The 24,899-nt window shown below is 41.6% G+C and overlaps 1 protein-coding gene across 3 annotated transcripts in view; it reads right to left on the bottom strand.

Annotated features, from left to right (window-relative positions):
- The window catches only part of SETBP1 (SET binding protein 1), a 321,545-nt gene that overhangs the window by 156,017 nt on the left and 140,629 nt on the right, over positions 1-24,899 (bottom strand). For 2 of the 3 annotated variants that reach the window (XM_064140223.1, XM_064140224.1), the window contains exon 4: positions 14,707-14,778. The exons of the other annotated variant lie outside the window; for it this stretch is intronic. In XM_064140223.1, coding sequence (XP_063996293.1) covers positions 14,707-14,778 — 72 coding nt within the window. The remainder of the gene's footprint in view (positions 1-14,706; positions 14,779-24,899) is intronic. 3 annotated transcript variants of the gene reach the window in all.

Below are 24,899 nucleotides of genomic sequence, written 5' to 3'. Positions count from 1 at the left end.
CTACTGGATTGTGTAAGGGGAGATTTTAGACCCATTCATATTTTGTAGCAGTTTGGAGGGCTACATAAGCTACCAGGCAATGCAGAGTGAGGTGCACTGCAGTGAAACTGCTCGTGGTAAGTATCACATCTCAGTGCACTCATTCCCTAACACCAGTCTGCTTTGATTTTACCAATTTAGGATTACTAAGCAGTTCCCCTGCAAATTCTCTTTGCCACATTTCTCTGACGTGAGCCAGAATTTCATCTGCTTTCTGTCTCATTTGTGGCTGAGACAAGCAGAGGGCTGAAAACACATCCAGACAATCTTTTACGGTTTCTGGTGATGAGGAGGGCTGTGAGCAGCAAGGTGCATTACACGTATTTGTCAGTTGCAAAAGTGAAATCTGTATCAGGGTACTAATAGAGAGCTGATAACCTCATATCTAGATGATACTTTATGTAGCAAATATTTCTTCTGGAGGCTCCTTTGCTAGCCCAAGGATATCTTGAAACAGATTCTGCTGCATGCTATTGAGAATGTGTTCATTTCATTTCGCCAGCTACCTAGGACTGAAAGGCCAGATTAAAGCAGGTATATTGGAAAGCTCTTTATTAAGTATCTGCTTTTTGTCAGTGCTTAAATATTCAAAGTTCTTTGTCAGTCAGGATAGTGCTGTAACAGCCTTGCTATTACTCCTTGCTTGCAGTGCTCTCCACCTGCCCACAAGCCAGCTGTGAAGTGTGCTGGATGGAAGGTAAAGCTGGGCACAGGCCACTAAAGCCACAAAGCAGCTGGGAGCAAGGCAGGTGGCATGTGCAAAATGTGTCATCACCAGAGCTCCAGAGATGACAGCCACTTCTGCTGGGAGATGAAAAAGAGGGAAATGCATTACACACCTTGGAAACGAAGCTGCCCCTTGACATCTCTTTTAGGAGGACAGAAGAAATTGTCATTCAACCCTCTTCAAGCCAAGATCTGAGTGGTGAGTAAAAGGAATTCAACTAGCTCCTTAAAATCTCTGGAAGATTTCACAGCAGTTTACTTCCAAGTTGTCAGTCAGGCAGATGTATTCCTTAAATGCCCATGATTAACCCTCTTCCTCAGTTAGCAGGAGAAGAATCACATCTCTTGTGTAAAGTGGCTATGGAGACACCCATTAATTTTTATGGACTTGATTGTAAACAGCAGTGAAAAACACTTTGAGCATGCATGTGTCCTTGTGCGCCTTTGCCATCTGGAGAGAAGCAAGGTCCATCTTTCTGTCACTGAGACAAAAGTGATTAGCTTCAGAGCCACCATCCCCAGCAGATTTCAACCTCTTGCTACTTGAGAAACTGCTTGACTTCATGGGAGGATTCTTTATTTTTAAACTCAGTGGTAGAAGGGGAAGATCATCTTTGTATTCACAAAATACAACAGTAGCGTCTCTTGCTCTCAAAAAATTCTGCATCTTTTGGTGACACCCTGACCTGACTGAAAGACACCACAGTAAGAAGTGGTCTGGTCTGGGCTCTGAGCAGAGACAAAAGAAAAGAGAAGCTCAAGAGGGGGGAAAAAAAAAAAAAAAAAAGAGAGAGAGAGAGAGAGAGAGAGAGAGAGAGAAAGAGAGAGAGAGAATGTGCTAGTTTGAAGCAGGCTAGAATGTTTTGGTGAGAAAAAGTAGATAACTAGCTGTGAAAAGGATAACAATTGTGATGTCAACTTCCCTCACAGTCTCGCTGAGATGTATGGGAACAAGAAGGGTAAACATTAGATAACACTCTTGCCATTTTGTCTTCACTTTCTGGCTGGCTTCGGACTGAGCTACATCTCTCTAACCTCACTGCCACTAACCTTGCTTCTTAACCTCTTGTCTGAACCTCTTTTCTTCCTAGGACTGGGGTAAGGTTGAGAGGGGCAGAGGGAAGGTGCAGAGGTGGTTGAGAGCCCCTCCTGGGGACTCAGGTTTCTGGGAGGGGAGTTGTGCTTCTGTATTACTTTTAACTTGTATATTTCTGTATATACTGTAAATATATGATTGTATATCGTGCTAGCTGTAAATAAATAGCTTCATTTATATTCCCAGAGCCCGTCTGAGTTAGCTGGGTGTTTCTTAAAGTGTGGGGGGGCAGGTAACAGCCAAACCACCACAGAGAATCTCTGCAAATGTACAGTCAGCATAAACAAAGCCTATTAGCCCAGACACGAGGCTGAAGCATGACTGCACTAAACAAATCACGGTGGAATCAGCAACTGGGAAAGTAATTGCCATTATTACAGCTAATGGAAAAAAATTTAATGCTGCCCATATTTGTTTTTGAAACACTACTCAAACATTTAATTGGCTTGGTTCTCATGCAGTTGACAGCTCTTTTTGTTTTGTTTTGTTTTGTTTTGTTTTGTTTTGTTTTGTTTTGTTTTGTTTTCCTGGAGCATATCAGGCTTCTATCTACAGGCAGAAACTTTGAGATGCACTTCCCTGGCTCTGTCCACTGGCTGTCAGATGGAGCATGAAGCTTTGCACAAATCAAGATATTCAGGAGAAATGTGTGGAGAGAAATAGTTCTGACCTGGGAAGCTGAATCATTTCAATTTCTGTGACTCCCTAGTTTTCCATGAGCTCAAACCCAGCATTACCAACAGCTGATACCTGCAGCATCTAAAATACTGTTAAAAGCAGGGATTGAAATTGCACATGGTAATGTTAAATACAGGGAACAACCACCCTTTAAATATTTATAAGCACTGATGACATCCTCCCTCAGTCTTCTCTCCTCTAGACTAAAAATCTCCAAGTCTTTCATTCTTTTTTTCATAAGACAGATGTTTTAGTCCCCAAATCATCTTTGCAGCCCATCGATATACCCTCTCAAGCAATTCCTTGTCCTTCTGGAACAGGACAGCCCAGAACTGGACACAATATTTCATATGACACCCAATGAGCACAAAACAGAGGAAGAGGACCTTCTTCAATCTGCTTGACATACTCTTGATGCATCCCAGGAGACCACTAGCCTCTTGGCCACATGGGCATGTAGCTGGCTCTCAATCATCCTCTCATCCACCAGCACTCTCAGGTCTTTATTCACAGAACTGCTTTCCATCAGGTCTGTTCCCCACTTATACTGCCAAATGGGCTTATTTCTCCCTGTGTGCGGTACCCTATACTTGCCTTTGTCAAACTTCTGTTACTCCCTGCCCATTTCTCCAGCCTGTCCAGGCCAAGCTGAATGGCAGTATAGCCTTCTGGTGTGTCAAGCCCCCCTCCCAGTTCTGTGTCATCAGCAAACTTGCTGATGAGTACACTTTATCCCTTCATGGAGGTTGTTGATGAATATATTTTCTATGTTGAGGCCTGTTTCAGAAAACCAACTGTCCCCAATAGGTCAGACTTGAATGGATAGGAACATTTCAGCCAAAGGCTTCAACGTGTTTCCTCTCTGCTTTTAAAAGCCTCACAAAATCATTAACCTGTATGAAGCAGACAGGTTCTGAAGGTATATTAAACTAGGGAATGGTACTTTTAACAGGTTGTACAGGAAAAAGCAGCTGGGCTTGGTGACAAGACAGAGTTTCAGAAGAAAACCAAATCCAAGCTGCCTTTAGAACAAATATGAGAGCAGAACACAATGAACAAGCAAGTTTCAACACAACAGAGCTCAGCTCTTCCCTTCTCCATGCCAAAAAGGACTTACAGAAAATTCCACCAGAAGCAGCCAACAGGTTATGGCCAGTCATAAAAATGGAAGGAAAATACAGGCAGCCTCACACTATTTGTTTTGTTTACCAAGTTGAGTATTTCCTCTTCCAGTAATCGCTTCTGAGTGCTTGACTCTGTCATAAAAAAAGAAATCCACCTTCCCAAGAAGCCACTGAGGATATGTCACCTCTCATCATGAGAGTTTGGTGCAAAGCTTTGATTCCCACCCTACATTTGATTAGATTGGGTCTCAGGGAAAAAAAAAACATTACTGAAAGAGCAGACAGGCATGAGAATAGGAGTTAAAGAAGACATGTAGACATGGCAGTTCAGGACAAATTTAATGACCATGATGATGTTGGTCTGGTGGTTGTATTCCAACCAAAACAATTCTATATATGAGCCTATCCATGAAGGGGCAAAAGCTTCCTGTTGGAGAAGTAGTGGACTCCTGAGATGGGATTTAAGAAAATCAAAATCTGCTCCCAGTAGTGCTGCCCTGTGACCATGGCCAAATCACTTCACTTAGTGTTTCTCCTGATTTTTGAAATGGGCACTGTGTCCTCCCCTGCTTTGTGAGATGCTGAGATATATGTGTGAAAAGCATGACATAAAGATTAAGTGTTGAAGTGACTTAAATTTGCTCTGCTACTATTCTCTTCTACTAAGGACAGGGAAATATTGTCTGGAGATAAACACTGTAATGTGGGAAATGGCCAGAATTTAATGAAGTCTATTATAATTGATGAAAATGTAGCTTTCATTAGTTTATGAATGCCTTATTCACACTTAAAAAAACCCAAAACAAACAAACAACAACAACAAAAAAAGAATGTTTTCCCTAAGCAAGTGCCAAGTAAGAGTAAATAATTTCTGTTAATACACCTTCACATTTTCTCCAAGGTTGTCTTTCCTACAAATGAAAGGCTCTTGCTACACATGCACCAGCCCTATCCACAGTCCTCTTGCAAATCTTTCCCAGTGTGATGCATGCAACCCTAGTAATAGCTGGTGACAGCTGAGTGTGTAGATAGGCACCCTGAAGCCTTTTCCCACTGCTTCCTGCATGCCTCTGCCAACCTCTAGACTCCCCTTTTCACCTTTTCATGTCATACAGGCTTTAGGCCAAGAACAATAATGTATTTGCTTCACAATGCTCCAACCACGAGAGAGATTTTTATGCATTTTCACAGTATCATCTTTTTAAGTGAGGACCTGCTGCTGATTAAAGGGGTAACATTGGCAGCAAGGAAACTATAATGTCTTTATTTGTTCACAGGAAGGACACACCACGAGTTCAAGTTTCTCTCTTCAGTTTTGGCCTCTTGGTGCTTTGATCCTGACTACCTTTGAGAATAAAAGGGGAATTTAGCTCTTAAATGTGATTCAGTCACTGGTGTCTCGGTTAACACCATCCATAAAAGGATCAGTTTCTTTGTTACACAGGACAAGGCTGAGAACAGCACTGAAAGAGGAGTAGCACAAAAAAAAAAAAAAAAAAAAAACAAACAAACAAAAAAAAAAGTATACTGCTAGGAAATAGGGCAAATCATTAAACTATGTAAATAAATTAGTGGCTTTTGAGTTTTAATAACACACTCTATTACATTGCTCATTCATAAAAAGGGGAATTAAAAACTGAGGCTTTGAAAAGATTTTTTTTTTAAATTAGAATTTCACATAATGGTATTTCAGCACCACAAACACCTGCTGATAGCATGATTGCACAACAGGACATTCTTGAGGTTGTGTGAAAATAGACACACACACACAAAAAAAAGAGAATTTTTGCTATCAAGTAAAATATCTGAAGATTGTGGTCAAACTTGTGTTGTTTTGTTTGTTTTTTTTTTTTTTTTTTCTGACTTCTAAAAGCATCACATCCTCAAATTCAGACAAGCAGATGGCTGACAGAAACATTCTGAAAACAGCAAGCTGCTCGCATTGGACACACCACTTTGGTATTTTGGCCTCTTGATTCTCTTACTGATTTTAATTTAATTTTATTTTGATCCAAGACAATTAGAGAGGCACTTTGGAGCATTTCATCTAAAAGAAGAGGTAAGGACAGTTGATGATCTATGAGGTCTCTTCCAACCTTGATGATACTGTGATACTGCAACAGAAACGGCCATTCACTCGGCACCCAATAGAAACAAACAAACATGACATTGTTTGTGTTTCATTTTAAGCAGTTGAAGTAAGCTGCTGAGGCTGTACAGAAAAGAGGTGATTGTGCTAGAGGGAGAGGTGTTTTGAAGAACTTGAAATCATGGCATAGCTTCCATTTGGTGACAGCACACAGCCACAACTAATGGCAACTTCATCTCTAAATTCATGTTCTTAACAAAGTAGCAACTCTGAGCTATAAGTCATACTTGCTGCTGGCTGAGTCTCTGATTTTTTGTTTCCTTCCTCTGAAATCTTTGAAATTAAGTTAGTCTTAGGATATGTCAGTAAACACAGAGACTTGCATTGCATTTCCCCCTGCATCTCAGAGAGCTCTGAGCATGTCAAACCTGACTTTGAGTCCTCCTTGTAAGAGAAAATATGTATCTCTCTTTCCTCACATAGACTTTCCAAAACATTGTCTTGTGCTTCACCTCTGAGTTGTTAAATGGCCTTCCATGCAGTAGATAAGTTGAAGCTCTCGGATGAAGCACACAGTTGATAAATCTTATCCTTGGGAAAAAAGGGACAAAGGGCACATGGAAGACAGAACTAAACTGCTAATATCAGAAACAATCCTGACGTAGATACCCTGCAGCATATTTGTCTCCCACTGAGGGAGGACCCTGACCACTACGGTCCTCCATATGCTGTGGGAAATATATCAGACCCTGTTAGCAGAGTGAGTCACTCAAGGTTCAGATGGCTTGATGTCAGGAGCTACACAGGCTGAGGTGCTGCTCTTCCTTCTACCATACAGTAAGAAAGCCTCCTATGACAAAACCAACCTTAAAGAAGGAGCCACTGGGCATCTTCCTTGAGATTTCAGTAGGCTTTGTGAAAGGGGCTCTTTGCTACTACCAGCCTACTCCATTCATAGCTGTTTAAAGGCTAGTTGTTACTTTGATAATGTGTGGGCAGAGCAGGTCTTGATAACACTGAATGAGAGACAGAAGGCAGACAGTGCAGAGGATACCATTTCTCATCATTTTCTCTTCCTAAGGCAGGTGTGAATGAAGATGTTTTTCTCCCTTAGATTATCAGAGCCTCTTCCACCCAACTGAGGCTCCTCCTTTTACATTTTCCTCATCGTCCTGAGCCTCTTTCTAATCATATTGACCTGGTAGATCCATTCCCTTCTACCAGTTACCTAAACCTTCTTACATCCTCACTAATGTTACACTCTATAAACACAGGGTAATTTCTCCTCATCACTCCTAATACTGAAGTAGAACCACTTGAAACGGGAGCATCCTATATTGCAGCTGCTGCTCAAATACAAGAGACCAGAACTACAGTATTCTAATAGGAAGAGTATTATGTCAACTAATTTTGGTGGCATATCAATAAATTACTGATTTAATTTATCTAGACTAGTAAAACTATAAAAGAGCTTTTAGAGAATCATGCTTGTATCTTAGTTAATGAAATAAATTCCAGGCTGTTTCTGGGAAGACTGAAAATTACAAAATCAATCTGGCAAACTTTCATTCACAGCTTCATTGCAAAGACATTACAGATACAGTAAAGACTGCCAAGCTCACAAAGGAGGTGTGAACACACATGCAAGAACAGAGAGCATCACATTTTCTTCCTCCCAAGGAAACCTGGCAGCCTGGAAGAGTTCAGATAGCAAAGAACAGATGCTATCGACACTTCTAGCACACCTCGATACTGCAGGACTCTTTTTCCCAACCAATAGCCTGAGTCTGAAGTCACCTCTGCAAGCAAACCACACAAACCCTCACTAACAACAATGCTTATTGTACTTAGAGAAGGCTGCTTGTAGTCTCAAGTTATGCATTTGTAGCCTGTCTCACTCTTCCCAAGAAGAGGGCATCAGCACCTTGATTAGTTTGGCTGCTTAGGCTGCTGAGATGTACTCTTAGAGGCAGATACCAGAACTGATGCACTTTGATTTTACCACAGCTCTTTGTAGCCGGTCTACTGCACCCTGAAACCACAGAAGGATGAAATGAAACTACATGCACCATATCTGTAGGTTGTGTGTGGCCTGATAGTCTTGTGTTGATGCTCACACTCATTATTATACAAGGAAGGAGAATGTGCAGATAAAACAATGATCCCTGAGGGACTGCACACTGTAATGATTTTCAAGCCCTATGCTCTGCAAGTAATAGCCAGAGTGCTAGCAAGTAATGCCTGCAAAGTTTGATGCCTTGATTTCTGCTGTGTGGATCAATATTAACAGTAATATGGTATTTCCAGGGCATACTCAACTGACAGAACTATTGATTATTTGGTATGTAGCAGTGCACTGATACTTGATAGCAAACTGGGACACTGAAACAATAAATGTACAGTAGTTAACAAGCAACACAGGGCACTGAGTTTCAGTGACACAACCAGGATAATGCTTCCTTTGTCTAATATGGAACATCATTAACTTGTCAAAAATATAATTCACTTATCTGACATACTGAAATGTCTGGGGAAAGTACCTTCTTCACTGAAATCTGCAGATTAAGGTCATGTTTCCAAATATGTGCCAAATTCAGTCAATAATTTCATGCCCACTTTGGCTGAACAGTTAAGGCATTCTTGAAGAGAAAATGTTCTGGTTTATACGTTTAAACATGTATTACACCAGATCACCTTGTACACAAACAAATTTAAATAAAAGAAATTATAACGAAACATTATGCTTCAAGAGTTATTTTTTTTCACCTAGATTTTTCATTCAGTGTGAAAAAAAAAAAAGTAGATACGTATATCTACCCATAATAGAACTTTCTTTATCAAACAAAGGGTTTGCTTACATTTGAAATATATAATGCTGTATCCTTCCATGAGCTAATTTATTATAACACTGCAGTTGTGTCCTATGGACACATTTAACTATCAACCACAAAAAAATGTTAAAAGGAAATTATATACAACACCAATCTCATGGCTGAAAACCATTGAAAAAGGAAGCTCCCTATTGTTAGAGAGAAATAAATACTTTCTACAAAGAAAAGTAAGAGGTGACCCTCACTGTTTCAGGAGAGAACACCTCGGTGGCTTAATACTCTTTTCATATGAGCTTGGAGAGGCAGAGGAGGTGACTAGTAAACATGCAGGAAATGCAGCTGTACAATACAAAGTTGTTGTGTTTTTTTTTTTTTTTTTTTTCTGGAATAATACAGCCTTTTCAGTGCTATCAGCATGTTGAACCCATCTAAGCTGCCTTAGCAACTGTCTATGATTTGGAGAGCTTAGGAACAAGGGAGACTGAATCAGCCTCTGATAGAGGCTCACCTCTCCCACTGCTGATAAATGGAGTTTAGAATGATGGAGCCCAGTTTACCATGGAGAGCCTGAGTCTTTTCAGGTATTAGTAAATTAAATGTGCCCAGAAATATCCCCCAGGCATCAAGGCCAGCTGGCACAGAATAGTTTGTATCTCTGCTTGCCACCATGTCTTAACTTACCTAATGCAGCAGCTAAACACAAAGAGCTTACAGGGATGATTCTTGATCCATGTTTAGGAATAATTTAGGAGCTTGCTAGTTGTCATGGACCGTTAAGTGTGCCAAGAACTGGCCTAGGAGTCTGAGTATTCACAACCACACTCCCATGAACATTGCCAGACATTTCTTAATTTGCTTAAGAGAGATGCACTGGTATAACATACATCCTTCTTGTTTTCCTACCCCAGATCATCTCTTTCTTGTCAAGAAAAGGGAATTACGTGGCTCTAAATTTGGTTATAACAATAACTTTTTGCTGGTTCATTAAATCACTCTTACTCAGTCAGAAACTGGAAATTATTGCTGCCTGTAGTCTAGGCATAATTGCAAGAAACCAGATATTATGTTTAACATGACAAAGATATTATACATGGACAGCTTGTCTTCGTAAACATCACCATCCTCTTTTTCCCATTCACATATCACTGTCATAGGCCTGATACTCCACCTTCAACATTTGCAACTTGAAATTGCATACCCCCCAAAATAAAATATACCCCATCACAGGTGTTTGTGATATCCTCTAATCACGGAAAACTGGAAGACCATAAGATACCCCATAAGAACTTCTGCACTGAGATGCCAGAAGTAAAGGAAATAAGGTTTGATTTGAGAAGAATTGGCTGTATCACAGCAGGGACCATCTGACAGAAGGCACAGCAGGATAAGCAGTCTTAAACCAAGATCTTGGTATCAGGTTGCACAAATCCAGGCGCCTTCCTATAACCCAAAAGGTCCTAGGTATGACACGGTGGCAAAAAGAAGCAGAGGAAACTTTTTCTATCTATGTCCTCTTCACCATGCATCTATCACAGGATAGGTTTCGAAACTGCCACCAGAAGCTCTTACTCTTCATAGGAACCCATCACTTTGATAGTTCTGCTCATGATGCCTGCAATATTCTTCCAAGGGCACAACCTGTGCAGCAACTGACACATGGTTTGCAGATGAAGGCTGAAAAGATGTGCCTTATCAAAGCAAGTTGGCTGTACTTTGGCAAAGACACTTTTCCAAGCCTGTTATCTACCCTTTACAGTGTCTTCTTTTCCAAAGAAAAGATGGTGAAAACTTGTGTCAGCCAGCAGGTGCTTCCTTCCAGCTCCTATCTGGACATGTCTGCAGTCCTGTCAGATGCATCTAAAAGCACCATGTAGGCTCACAGCCTCAATGTTTCACAGCAGCTCCTTGGTTCAGGAAGCTATAATGTCAGGAGGAGGGTGGATTACTTAATTCCAGCAGAATCTAGTGTCTTATGATCCTATGATCTAGTGCAAAAGGTAGAAGGAGTGGGAAGGTTAGCAAGTACTTAAGTGAAGAGGCTGGGAGTGATAAGAGAAGACAGTGTCTTGCTGTGCATTACCTTCACAACTTTCTCATTTTCAGACTTTGCATTGGGTTACAGCAGCTGTTTTTCTGCAAACATGGTGCATCAGCATCCCTACTACACTGGAAGCTGTTTAGGAATCATATACTGCCAGTCCTTTTGGGTCCAGTTTTGCCCAGTATCATTATCAATGACCTGGATGAGGGAACTGAGTGGACCCTCAGCAAGTATGCTGATAATATAAAACTGCATCTGGGTCGAGGCAATTCTAAGCACAAATAGAGGCTGGGCAGTGACTGGATGGAGAGCAGCCCTCAGGAGAGGGACTTGGGAGTGCTGGTGGATGAGAAGCTCACCATGAGCCAGCAGTGTGCAATTGCAGCTCGGAGGTCCAACCAGATCCTGGGCTGCATCAGGAGAAGTGTGGCCAGCAGGGCAAGGGAGGTGATTCTCCCCCTCTACTCTGCTCTGGTGAGATCCCACCTGGGTGTCAAGGTAAAGATGCCAGGCTCTTTTCAATGGTGACCAGTGATAGGACAAGGAATAACAGGTACAAGCTAGAACACAGGAGATTCCACCTCAACAGGAGGAGATATTTCATTAGTATGAAGGTGACAGAGCACTGTTACAGGCTGCCCAGAGTGGAGTCTCCTTTTCTGAAGACCTAAAAGTCTCCACCTTGGCAGCCTGCCTTATGTGATCCTTCTTTGGCAGGGCAATTGGACTCGATGACCTCTGAAGTCCCTTCCAACTCCTAACATTCTGCTATCCTGTGATTCTCCTTTTTCCCACTGGGAAAATATGCATCCCCTTTGGCTTTGACAGGAAGTAAAACATGCACAACTTGGATATCCCCATGCTAACCACACAGTTCAGGACTGCACTATGTACCCCACAACCAGAAAGTGATGCCTGGACATGTGCTCATGTTCAGGTAGACCTAAATGCACTTTCACAGACTTCATAAGCACAGGTTCATTTTCCTCCTTCCAAAAGTGCCCACAGCAATCAGATCAAACTTTGACACAACTTTTTCCAGTGTGCGCACTGGCAATGAATGAGAATTCCTTTATGTCAGATTATCAAGGCTGAAGATTTGTATTGGCCATTACGATAAAAAGAAGGTTACTTTAAACCTGGAAGAGTAACCCAAAAGTTTAGGGAGTATTCTCATACAGGTATATAACAGCTGCCCTTGTTCCTGTCTGACTCCTTAAAAAGAGAAACACTACCAAGGATGCACATTTTTTAAAACATCCATGTTTTTTCCTAAAAGAGACTGAAATAAGTTTAAGCATTACTGTTATTATCCCCAAAATGACAGAGATATTGCCATGCAAATATTTTCCTTCAAAGTCAAGATATCCATATTTAACATGTATGTACCTTTGAACTTTTGAATCAGGTAGTGCAGTTCCCCTGTGGTACAAAGACTCAGGGTCCATTTTGTGTAAATCTTTTGTCAAAATGGGGTTATTCGTGATAGCAAATTTTGCAAGGGCACTTATGGCCTTCAGAGAAACATGAAGGTAGTAGAATATTAGGGAGAAATTGTAAGCTGCAATATCCAGCTGTAGCTAGCAAACCTGAGCACATCTGAATTGCCTGTACCAGTATTTCATTTCTCTGTTTTCAAATGATTGTCCTGGCCTTAGTGATTAACCAACTGAATACATCAAAGAAGGATATTCACAGGAAGGATCTAATGATGAAAAGGCTATTCCTGGCCCTCTTTCCATCACATCATAATCTGTCCACTAATATGGCTTGAGATCTCAGCTGCTCAAAAGGTCATAAGACACTACTGCTAAGTATCACTCTATTACTGTTCAGACAAAGGCATTTTTGCTCAATGCAACAGGCAGGGGGAATGCAATAGCAAAGCCTTCAAATCTGTTTGTATAATAGATGAAGTCTTTGCTAGATGGAATTTATCTTCCTCTAGGGAGTGACAACTGATAAATAAATCTCTAGTTCCCACTGAATTTAAATAAAATAAAGGCCTGTACATTGTAAATATATAACTTTGAAGAATAAAGAGTTCTCACTCTCTTACTATTTCCTTTGTTATAGAAGTTATAAAGTGCTAAAGTGCTGACTACCTTTTAATTCTACGAAAATTAAAGGACCCCCAAATCTCTGAATGTCTTATGAAAAGCATAGTGATAACATAAGGGAGTCTAAAAGACACATCACTTATTTGGAGAAAATAAAATTACTTCTTTTTTTTCCCTTTAAGTTATCAAAAAACATTTTTTTTTCTTTTAGTTAGCAAAAAGTAAAAAACACTTAAGAGTGCACAATTTTCAAACATCTTGGGATGAATAAAATTTCACCGTACTGCAGTGTGCTGCTGAATTCATCAGTTCTGCACTGTTCCCATCACTGCATGCCAAATGCTGCCTTCATCTCTGGCTGCAACCACATTTATGGCTGTCTTGTGTTCAAGTGGTTCAGTATGGGCAAAATCAGTGCAGCCCCAAACAGCAGGGAGAGAGGGTACTACTGAGGCACCTACTTGTCACCTGAAGCCTTCATCTGGCAGGTCTGAAGAGCTATTTCCTGTAAGCATTTGCACTGGGAAAAGCACTGGTTTGTGTCTCCTGCACACCTGAAGAGTTGCTGCAACAGAATTAAACCCCTCAGTATTTCCCACACTACCTGTGTGCTCTCTGGCTCTACAGATGCAGAGCTCTGCACGAGGATCAACAGACACTTTCTTTAACTGCAACTGGCAATCTTTTTGCTGCTCTCTATGCATTCAAACCTGAGAGCCATCAAAGATTAACAGTAAAAATCATGACTGTTTTTCCATAAGAAGTAGCACTGGTAATAGGCTTCAGGAAAAATCCTCCTAAATGCAAGTGATAAGCATAAACTGTGTGAAGGCTGACAAGTCTGATTATAATTATCACTGTAAGGGGACCAGAACTAACCTTCCTTCTGGAAGGCAATGACAAGTTCCTGTAAGGGAACATACAAGGGAATTATCATAAGCAAAATCATTGCAAGTGGAATTGTCTTTTCCTGGGAAATCAAATAAGGCCCTGATCTGGGAGGGGAAACAACCAAAACATTGGAAATCTAAAGTTCATCCCAGAAGAAAATGGCTCTTCATTGTACTCTTTTTCTCTGATTCTAGGATTGTGGAAAACATAGAAAGGATTCGTGCCTGTAAGAGGTGTCTGGAAGTGAAAGACATCTGAAACAGTACTTAAAGACCACATCCTGCAACATAACATGAACAGATAGTTGCAGAGATCAGACCGAGCTAAATACTCAAATCTAAGACAAAACTCAGGCAGCATAGTACCTTTCCCCTTTATTCACATCCTTGTAGAAAGAAAGCTAACCAGATTCTACAAAGAGCTCTTCAAATTTCATCTATACATTGACTGAAATACCACATAATTTGCTTTTCATCAGGGTTTTGAGGTAGATATGGTAGATAGCATACCTTTGAGATTATCTTACCCTAACCTTTATGCTTTCTCTGACAGCATCACATTTTTCTTAGGCTTCACGCTGTCTTGGTATTTCTCATTTTATTTCCATTGAAAACTCAGAAAGTGAGAAACTTGGGAAATCTGGAATAACAGTGGCAGCATAGCAGCTTTTTCTTTCTGAACATAGGGAAATAGATACTATCTTGCTAATAAACGCAAAAGAGATGAAGAGAAGATCCTTACAGTCAAAGGCAGTTCTAGGAGTTTTATTCTTATTGTATCTCAACACAGTGAAGCAAATAAATTGCGCAAAGAGACATATGGAAGCTCACTACGTAAATGGCCTATTAAAGGCTCTTACTTCCTAATTAGGTTCTGGTGTCAGGAGGTTGGTAAAAATTATTCACACATAGATCATTTGGATACAATGCAAACTGTTCTAAACCCCAAACCATCATAATGGCATACATTAAAAATAAGTTCTATTTAGCATAATTTCAGACTCTTTCAGATAGGGCTTGGAATATCACTTTCTGCACCATGCACATACTAAATTTCATGTCTAACAGTGCAATAATGGGTTTGGAATGGGGAAAGGAAGAAACAAAAACCTTCACAATTCCTTTTTCTTACCTTGTTCACAGTTTTCGTCACTGGACTCTGCATGGGGAACCCACACTCTCTTCCCAAATTCTTCATCTGACTCTGTGTAGTTCATCAGAGCAAAGAGAAAAGAGAAAACCTTGATTGTGGGAATGACCGTACAGAAAATGGTCATTAGCATCCAAAGTTTTGCTCTGCCTTTCTCCATTTCCTTGCACCTTTCTGCATGCCCATGACCATCTATCAGACAGGGCTCTCTGAGCACTGCTGGTGTTCACCATTGGCTCCACTCAACTTTGGAAGGTACTTAAATAACATGGATTCATAGGTTTATCCTCCCAAATAGCCCTAGTAAGCCATCACAGCCTTCCCAGGCAGTCATGGAGCATGCAACGAATTGTGATGACAGGAATTAGAGAAATGGATTCCTAAGATAACTCACATCAGAAGAGCTTGGGAAGAGCAGGAGGGTGTCACAGAATGCCAACCCACACACTTTGTTTAAGAGTTAAAGCAGAGTGCTGAAACCAAAGATTACCACATTGCAAAACCATTTGAAATAAAGGCTAAATGCTCATGATTCAACATCATGACTGTAACAAACTCTCTCAGCATTATTCTTCTGCACTTCTGGTACAAAGATGAGATCTTTCTCTTTTTTCTTCCCCTCTGTGCTAGTTTGAAGGTAGCTAGTTTTGGTGAGAAGAACTAGATTACAGGCTGTGAAACAATGGTGATGTCTACTTAACTCATAGTCTTGCTGAGATGTACAAGAACAAGAGTATAAACATAGATAAAGGAGTTGGTCTCTGTCTGGGCTCTGGGCTGCATCTCTCTAACCTCACCTTCCGTCTCTCTGATTAATCCACTTGCTTCCTAACCCCCCTGTCCGACCCTCCATTCTTCCTTGGGCACAAGGCAATGTCTGGGGTAAGGTAGAGGGGTGGGAGAAGGTGGAAGGGCAGCTGAAAGCCCCTCCTGGGGACTCAGGTTTCTGGAAGGGCTGTTGTGTTTCTGTATTACCTTTTACCCTGCATATTTCTGTATATATACTGTAAACATCTGCTTGTATATTTTTCCAAGCTGTAAACATAAACTTCATTCAATTTCCAGAGCTGGCTGAGTCTAGTCTGGGTGATTTTCCAAAGTGTGTCGAGGCTGGTAACTCCCAAACCATCACACCCTCCCATCTCCTCTCCCCTCTTTGTCCACCTCTCTAGGACTTCACACAAAGGCTAAACATTTTACATTTTCATCTGTGGTGATCCAGATCAGAGAGTATTTTCTTTGCTCTTCTTTTCACTGATATTGCCCAAAGCATCTCTTTAAGTGGCAACCTATACAATTCTCTGTAACTAGAATCAAGAGCAAATCAGCCATCTGCCACTCCAGGAGTCTGAGATTAACTCAGCAACTGGACCGCAACTGCAGAGCATTAGAACATTTAGATTACAAAAATGTGAGATTACTGGTTAAGAAAAAAATAACACCAAAACAAGCAAACAAACCAAACCAGAACAAAAAAAACCAAAACAAAACAACAAACAAACAAACAATCAAAAAAAACAGAACTGGAGAAAGTGTGAATAGAAGGCATAGAAGATAAACTTGTAAGACTAGCCCTCCGAAACACAAGCTGTCTCATAATAACTGCAAGCAGACATTTCTCATAAAGTCTTAAAATAGTGAAGGATTTGAAGGAAATAACTTGAAACATGACATCACATTTCAGAGGAACACATTCAAGGACACTTTTTCAGTATAGAGTAAATAAAGACATTCAGCAAGCTTGCTAATGCTTTGTAATGCCTGAGAAGTATGATCAAGCTGCCCAGAAAGCTTACTTGGGTGCTTGGAAAGTATAAGAGTAACATTTTTGTCACAAGAAGAATGGGATCAAGTACATAACATCCCTTTCTCCAGAGTATTTTCAAGGTAGCAAAGAAATGAAAGACATGTGCATTTAGAAGCATCAAGATTTAGAAGGAGGCCTTTATTTGCTGTCCTCAGTTTATGTTCCTGAATAACAAACACCACATGGGTACTTCGTGTAAGTGGATGCTACTGATTTACATTTGTTTGTCTGTATCTTTGGGATCCACTCTAAATTTGTTGGGAATTTTTATTTGGTATCTGAGGCATTAAATCAGTAGCAAACTCAAGACGGCTTCATATGTTAAAGTGTGAGCCATGCTGTGTACATGTGTATGGTGGGTTAGGACAGTATCCAGAGTCTTTTTTGCTCACTTTGATGTGGGCTTTAATCCTCACTCTTGGCATCTGCTCTTGTAAGTTGGAATCCCATGGTCAGTGATCTCAGGATAAAAAGAGGAGGTCGTGCTCAGACAAAGAGGTGCAGTTGCAGCCAAAAGTATCAGCAAAGACTTCTGGGAAGCAAGGCAAGGTCTGCATGGTATGTGTCCTTGGTAAGGACCGCAGCTCAAATACACAACTCATCCTGTTATGTCTAAAGAGGACCAAAATGCAAACAGAAAGTGCATGTGTGCATATACACATATTCCTATGTGTGTACTTTATTCATGAAAAATAGGTAGGATCAAGTGGAAGTTAGAATAATATACTGATTACTCCAAGTTACTTTGCCAGACTTCTTGTTGATATTTGCCATGGTTTCTTTATCCTCCCCAAGTTTTCCTGGCCCAAACATTACATACTCCTCACTCACAAAAAAGGGAAAAAATTAACAAGAAGAGCAAGATGAAAGCATCTCCTCTGCACAAGTCCATACATCAGCTACATGGTTCAAGACAGAGATGAAAGCTGAAGAAAAGCAAGGGTTCGGTCACTGAAGACATTTTACCCCATACAAAATCTGTGAACATCACCTCAGAAATAAGTTTATCTCCTAGCAGCTTTAATTTGGGACTGAGCTTTCAATACTCTGCAGAGGAAGAACCATCAAAGAGGAGAAAAGTGTGAGGAGAGTAGACACTATCACACCATTAAGGCTCCCTGAATTCCCCACTACTTCTCACCTTGTTTGGGTGCAATAAGGTGCTCCGAACCCAAGTCTATGTGAAACCAAAGGTGACATTTTCAGTGGTTTGGATATTTACTAGGGCATTAGTTTCAGGTGAGAGAGAAAGGTCACAGTGCTCATCCCAGGCCTAGTACTACAAGCTGGGCCAAACTGACAATGCAGCAATCCACAAACCTCTGAAGTGCAGCAAATTCATGAGTGAGTTCCTCTGTTTTAGAAAGGTCTCCTTAAACTTGGCCTACCGACTGTGAGAGTGTTAAAACTGCTCTTAAACTGGGACCTAGACCTATTTTCAAGCCCATGTGAAGAGTTTTTCTCTGTTATCCAGCTACAGTAAAATCAAAATAAAATTTTATATCCAAATATCGGAATGATAAAGAAGCATGTGTAAGGTGGTGGGAAAATCAAATTACAGCAAAACTCCAACTTGTTTCTTGCAATATTACTTTATTAATAGCTGTCAAACTTTCATCCACGTACAGTTTTTGCTTGCTTGTGTTTGGACAGGCTTATCAGGAAACGGCATTTCCAACCAAAGCACCAACTGCACAGTAACCAGGAGCACAGCTCAGCTGAGCTGCCTGCAAGTTGCCATATCCGCCAGCAAATGAGAACCTGGGGGGACAGCGACACAGGCGACGCTGCACCTTGCAGCCGTTTGCGTGTCCTACAAGTAACCTTGCATGAAGATACAAAGCCACGGGAGCAGCCTTATGGGTACGGAGAGAGGAAGAGGAGGAGGGGGATAGTGAGGAGGAAGATAAAGAGTGGCAACTAGAAAACAATCAGAAAACTCTCAGGGAATGAAGTCTTCTCTTCCTCCCTAGGAAAAACGTTTTTAAAACCAAAAATCCTCCCCCAGCACGGAGACGGCAGGAGGGGACTAACACATTCAACCCTTCTCTGCTTATAATCTCTTCCAGTTAGCGTTGTAACAGCCAAATACGGGCTAAAAACTGGCTAAAGGCAGAGAGCATTTATGCTAGGCGCCTGCCACACTGCACTAGCCCAGGGGTGACAACTGCTGTCCATCTTCTGCTCTTTCTATACCACAAGTTCCCAGTGAGGGTCCTCGCTCTTTCCCAGAACCCCTTCTTGCTTTTTAGAGGTGGATGCGGGAGAAAAGGGTCACGTTTAACAGGCAGAACATCCCCGAGCCTGGCTGGAGGCTCCGTGGCCACAGCCATTCTCATTCCCGGCACGTTCCCCTGCTCTCCAGCGCAGCCCAGCTTCAAAATATTAGTGCGGCGCAGGGTGCCGATTGCGAGTCGCTGCAACTCCCTCTTGGCACCAGTTCAGCTTTTTGTCTTGCCTTCTCCTCCCAGCACCCAGCGGAGGGAGGAGGAAAAAAAGGAATAAAATAAAAGCTCCGTCGCCTTGCCACAGGGGCCATCAGCCTCCTTGCAGCACCCTCAGCCCTGCCTGCAGCACCCCACACCCTCCCAGCCCACTCCCAACCAAACCCACTTGGCAAACATAAATCTCTTCCCACCTCCACAGCAGCCAGTTCACAGCCTGCTTCCCCCTCGTTTTGCCATCCCTTTTCATCACTCTCTCCTTTGTAGTCCTGTAAATTTTTCCAGCCAAGCACTACAACCTTCCACCCCTGATTCCTCCTCCGTACTCACCCCTCCCACATCCTTACATCATATGTAAAATCACACCATGCTTGCCACTGCGTTGGCATCTCCTTTGAGTGGAAAGCCACTAAACCCACAGCATGCCTAGCAGGTCCAATCTAGCTCACAGCTGCCCAAGCACAGGTGATCTGCAGTGCTCACAGGTGCACATACATGTGCACATACATGTATCACTGGGCAGGATATACCCTGTTTGCATCCCATGGCATTGCTGTAAATATATTCTGCCAGCTTGTCTTTGGCAGACTAATTTCTCCTTCTTGTAGGGCTGGGAGAAAAGCAGGCAGAATAAACGAGAGGGAGGGTGATTTTTTTAAGCAATCCAAACATGGCACTAAGCACTTCCACCAACAACCTCTCAGGCCGCTGTGCTGGCAACCAACTGCTGGGTTCCAGCCTGGCACCAGTTTTGATTTGTTTTTCTCTCCTCTTAAACACTCTCCTCCCAAATAATTAACCCCTTATTTCCTTTAATTTTGTTTTTTTTATTTGATTTTATTTTTTCCTCTTTATTCTCTCTCAACTTGTCCATAGAAGGACTTCCTCCTACTCCCATCCACAAATTCAAAGCAGCACATACAGATGGAGGACCAAAAGGAGTGAAATGTAATGGATTGAGAAGGGGAGAAAACACCCCGATATGTACACACAATATATGTATGTTCTTCTGTGAAAAGAAGAAGAGAGAGGTGTCCTAAAGGCTGAAAATGACCCTTGAGCATGCCAAGATGTGCAATATCCAGCCTCCTCCATGAAGGAGGGAGGAGGTAAGTTTGGTTGAGATGTAGAGAAAAGTTAGACAAAATGCATGTTCTTCATGGAAAGGATCCAAAAGCACCAATTTTCATCCAGCAATGTGGCTCTAACTGGAGTTTGAAACACTGACATATGCACGATGGAAATAAAGTAGTGTAAAGTATACCTCACCTGGTGCTTACAGGAAAGGGATTTGGAGAAAAGTGTAATGATGCTGATGCTGGAGATGGCTGATGGAGACATGGAGGAAGGAGTGAAGTTGCAACAAGGAGTTTAGCATGGTCACATTAGTACATTAAGCTGCAAGCCATGCTGGAGAATCAGACCAGCGTACAGACTCATAAGCAGCCACTCTGAGTCCTGAGGGCTTTTTACAAACCATATGGGACTCCACTGAGACATATCAGGACTCCTTGGAAGACAAGTAAATGAGAGTGGTGAGATAGATAGGCACTCATTGTGTCTCAAACATGGTGCCTCTACTCACTGTGGCAATGAGTTCCTCTAGAGGCCCAGCAAAAGTGCCTGTAAAGACTGTTTCTCACCATACCTGCTCTGGCCACCTCAGGATAAAGTGAACCATCTTTAAAGTGGGGTCACAGAGACAGACAAGGAAGCAGACAGACAAGTGTACTTAAGGTGGTACAGACAAAACAGCAGTGTTCTGAGCAGCTGTCTAATATGTATCTTGGCAAAGTCTTGCCTGGCTCTGGATGAAGCAGAAATCTCAGGCTGGAATAATAAACCCGTTAGTTGGTTTGATTTTCACTTTCTCCGGCCTGCACATGTAATGCAGGAGAAAAGCAGAGAGATGGATGACACCTTGTAGCTGGCAGAAGCCACATGGAGGAGTTGGTGCTTTGGCCACTGCCAGCTGCTATGTGTAGAGCAGCTGATGTGCAGGCATAGAAGTTCTCTTAAAATAAGCAGGTGCCCTGCTGTGACTGCACTCATTAAGTACCACTGGGATGTGCCCTCTGTGCAAGGTCCACATTAGAGTTCTCTCCAAGCCACCACTGAAGAGCTAGGGCTGTTTAGGTTGTGTGAAGCAATATCCAGGCAAGGCCTCTAAAACTCTTCTTCTACGTTGTGATTTCATTGCCTCAAGTCCCTTGGAACGGATGTAAATCAGTGCTGGCAATAGTTTCTCCAAAAATTTGCTTCCAAAGTCAGATGTTGTCCATCTGAATACTCTCTTCCAGGTGGTTTGCTCTCTTTGCTCTCAGGCTTAGGGTGGATTTTTGTCCTTTCCTCCAGCATGTAATACCATGTGGTGCCATTTGACAGGCAGACTAGGTTTTATATGTGTCCATGGCAAAGCAGATCCTGAAACCCCATCTGGAGGCTCCTGCAGGGAAGTATCTCTGCCTGGAAGTTCTGTTGAAGTGACTCCCAGAGAGAGGTGCTTTCAGATCCTCTGAGATGAAGGCACTATAAATAAAAGAGATTACAGACTAACAAGTTCTTGGTTGAAAACTGGAGTGGGAAAGAATATTTTAGCATCCTTTTTCTAAGCACATTAACTCTTGGCAGGCATGATTGTTCAGATCTTCAGAGCTGGAAACTTCACACAGTACACAGTACGTTGAGTCCACACAGCTCCATCTCCAGTGTCAACAGCTCAAAAAATCTGCACTGCCTCTATGCTCTATCTCCCCAGTGCAGCAGACATCCAAATATTGTGTCATTTTGGGGGTTATGACAGGAAATACACACTACATGGTGATCTTTCCCAGGAAAAACTCAGCCTTTGCTGCTGTAAGCTCATAACAGATAGTGCCTAAAGAGTTTATCAACTGGTTTCTGATGCTTCCATTCCCAGGGTGATCAAGCACTTTGTATCAGTCTGGCTTGCTCTAGTGCAGTGACCCAGCACTGTGTTCCACTGCTGAAAGTTCAGGTCCCAGCTGTGGGGCTAAACTCTTGCTGACATTGTGTTGATTTCTCTGTCTCTGTCACCCATGCTACCAAGAAGGAGACGGGGGAATGTTGTTTTTTTCATAGGCTGGGAAAAAAAAGGAAAAAGACCATGCACAGCACAGACATGTGGCAAAGGAAAAGGAGGTGGAAAGCAATCCCAACGTGAGTGGCAAGGCTGAGGAAAGGAAATCCTTTGGGCAGCATGAGGTACTTCATTGTGTTCTCCTTCTTCACTGGGAAGAAAATCTTGTTGAAGTACAATTCAAATGTTATAGGCAAGGTAAAGCATTCAGGATACCTTGAAGAACATGTGTGCAATCACAAAGCATGGAGAGAGATGTAGGGGGGAAAATCACTACTAGGGATGGGTGGACTACAAAAGGTTGTGTGATTTGTTTTGGATAAGGATCCCCACATGCAGATGTTTATCTAAAGCCCTCTGTCTGCAGAGCAGGGCTGGAAATGTCTTAAGAACAGACCCCTCTTATATGATTTCCAGTACCTCTCAGAGCAGTAGGCCATGCCAAGAATACCATGAAAACAGCTTTTTTTTTTTTTTTTTTTTTCTTTGTTGTTGTTCTTTCTTTCTTTCTTTCTTTCTTTCTTTCTTTCTTTCTTTCTTTCTTTCTTTCTTTCTTTCTTTCTTTCTTTCTTTCTTTCTTTCTTTCTTTCTTTCTTTCTTTCTTTCTTTCTTTCTTTCTTTCTTTCTTTCTTTCTTTCTTTCTTTCTTTCTTTCTTTCTTTCTTTCTTTCTTTCTTTCTTCCTTTATGCAGTGTTTTGTGTCTTTTGCTTCTGGTTCCAAGCAAAACCTAAACCTGCTAAGTCTTTTACTTGAAAGTTGGGCTATGCTTGTTTAAGTTCAGGCCATCCTGGTTCTCATGACTGCACACATATGAGGGTAATAAGGAAAAATGGTGCTGTGATTCTATCAAAAACTTTAAAGGAAAAGACAGATTCCTGAAAATTGGCAGAAAACCAAGCTAGTCTCCTTAAGAGAACACTATAAGCCCTGATTTCTCCCACCTTAAGCAGGCACTTATCTGTAAGATGGTTATTCTTCCCATAGATAACATGCTAGATCACACCATTTCCAGTTCAAATGAGCCTGTGAGCCTTGGGTGGCTAGTAATCAGTAAATACTACTGAATCAATAAACAAAATCAAGATTTTGAAGAGAGTCTTGTTTCCCCACCCAGTCTTTAAATTTCATCACATCTTCAGTAGCTCTAATTTGACAGAGAAGGAAGAAAGAAAACAGTCTGAACATGATACAGTGCCCTCCAGTTTACTTAAATCAGAGTGTAATTGAAGTAAAATAGCCCAGGGGTGGTGCTGTTGGGATAAATGCAGTATGTTTTGCTTAAGTACCCTTGACAAACAGGGCTGTTGCAGGGCTGGTTTTGATATCTGACTGAATTTACACCAGGACATCTCAAGTAAAGTTCCTCAGTGTGTAGGGCAGATCAGAATCAGGCCAGTGTGCTTTTAAGTATGTCTCCAGATTATCTTGTATCCCTGGACTAATCACCTCAGAAAGGTTAGAAGCATGTACATTCTCTCTACACGTAGTAAAGAATGAATTTTTGCTGTTAGAAGACCAGATGATGTTCTTCCTAAATTATTTCTTCTTGTCTTTCTTCCTGCCTTTTCTGTTATTTATTAATTACTCAGCCATGATCTTCAGCTTATCCAAGTGGTTTGGACACTCAGGTCTTTAAGTGGTATAAATCAGGATAACTCAAGTTAACAGAAGTGATAGACAAAGTTAGGGGAAAAGATCTAAAACCCAAGAGTTTTTACAACACAGGTTTCCAAAACAAAGGCATATCCTTCTAGATGGCACAAAGTGCACAATCTGTGTATTTTCTCACTGAAGCTGATGGCACTTCTTTTGAGTGACCAAGACATGTACAAGAGGCTCTTGTTTCCCATTCACGTCCACATGTGTAAATTTGGAGCAGTTTTGTTAGCCATAACATGCTGTGCTCTTTGCAAAATCTGATTGTTGTGTCCTGCTAAACACTGCAGGATGCTGATCGTTTCTGTCAAGACTTGGCTCAAAAGAAATAAAGTAAAAAATCTGGACCCTCTCAGGGGTGCTGAACAGTTAAGAAAGTTGGCCCTGAGCTTTTCTGAAAAAGTGACCAAGTCAGTCTATTTATTACATCATTCTCTTGCCTATAACTAACACATGGATTGCTATTTACTTGCAGGAAATGCTGCTGAGAGATGAGGGTTCCCATTCACTTGTGCTGTTTACCACTCCCCAGAGATCATAGGCTTCAGTGATGATGGAGCACACTGCTTCACAGGTGCATGCATCAGAGTGCAGGAAGAAAAGGCTGGAACAACACTTGTTTGTAGACATGACCATTGGAAAAAGATGATGACTAAGTTCATTTTACAGGTCTCAGCTTCTAAGTTGCTTACACTACATCAGAGGAATTGGGTCCTGGGTTGGAAATCCAAGGAGCATGCCAGTCATTTGCCAGAGACAACATAGGGGGTGAACTTGTCCCTGATCTCCATTATTAGTTCAAAATCACAAATTCTCATACCCTTTTGACAGATGGCTGGTTCTATTACTTCTTATGCTAGATTTCCCACTGAGGCTGAAAGCAAATCCACATTCAAGCTGAAAGTAAACAACCTGTGAATTCAAAAGGCATTAACTTGAACTGCCAAAGCATTTGCTGCATATGCTGCAGATGTCAAATAGACAGTTTCCCACAGCCCTGAGCCTAGACACATAACTAAGTTGCACAGCAAAGCCTTCCACCCAGCCCAGAAATTCATCCTGTGCAAAACTCCCTCTCCTTGCTGGCATTTAAGAGCTGGAGCCTCAGCTGGAGTGAATTAATGTAGTCAGTCTGATTTGAATCGAGCTATGCCAATTTATACCAGAT

This window comes from Pogoniulus pusillus, chromosome Z, assembly GCF_015220805.1.
Source record: "Pogoniulus pusillus isolate bPogPus1 chromosome Z, bPogPus1.pri, whole genome shotgun sequence".
Classification (NCBI taxonomy): Eukaryota; Metazoa; Chordata; class Aves; order Piciformes; family Lybiidae; genus Pogoniulus; species Pogoniulus pusillus.
The sequence above is the reverse complement of the archived record's forward strand: the minus strand, read 5'-3'. Positions and strand labels throughout refer to the sequence as shown.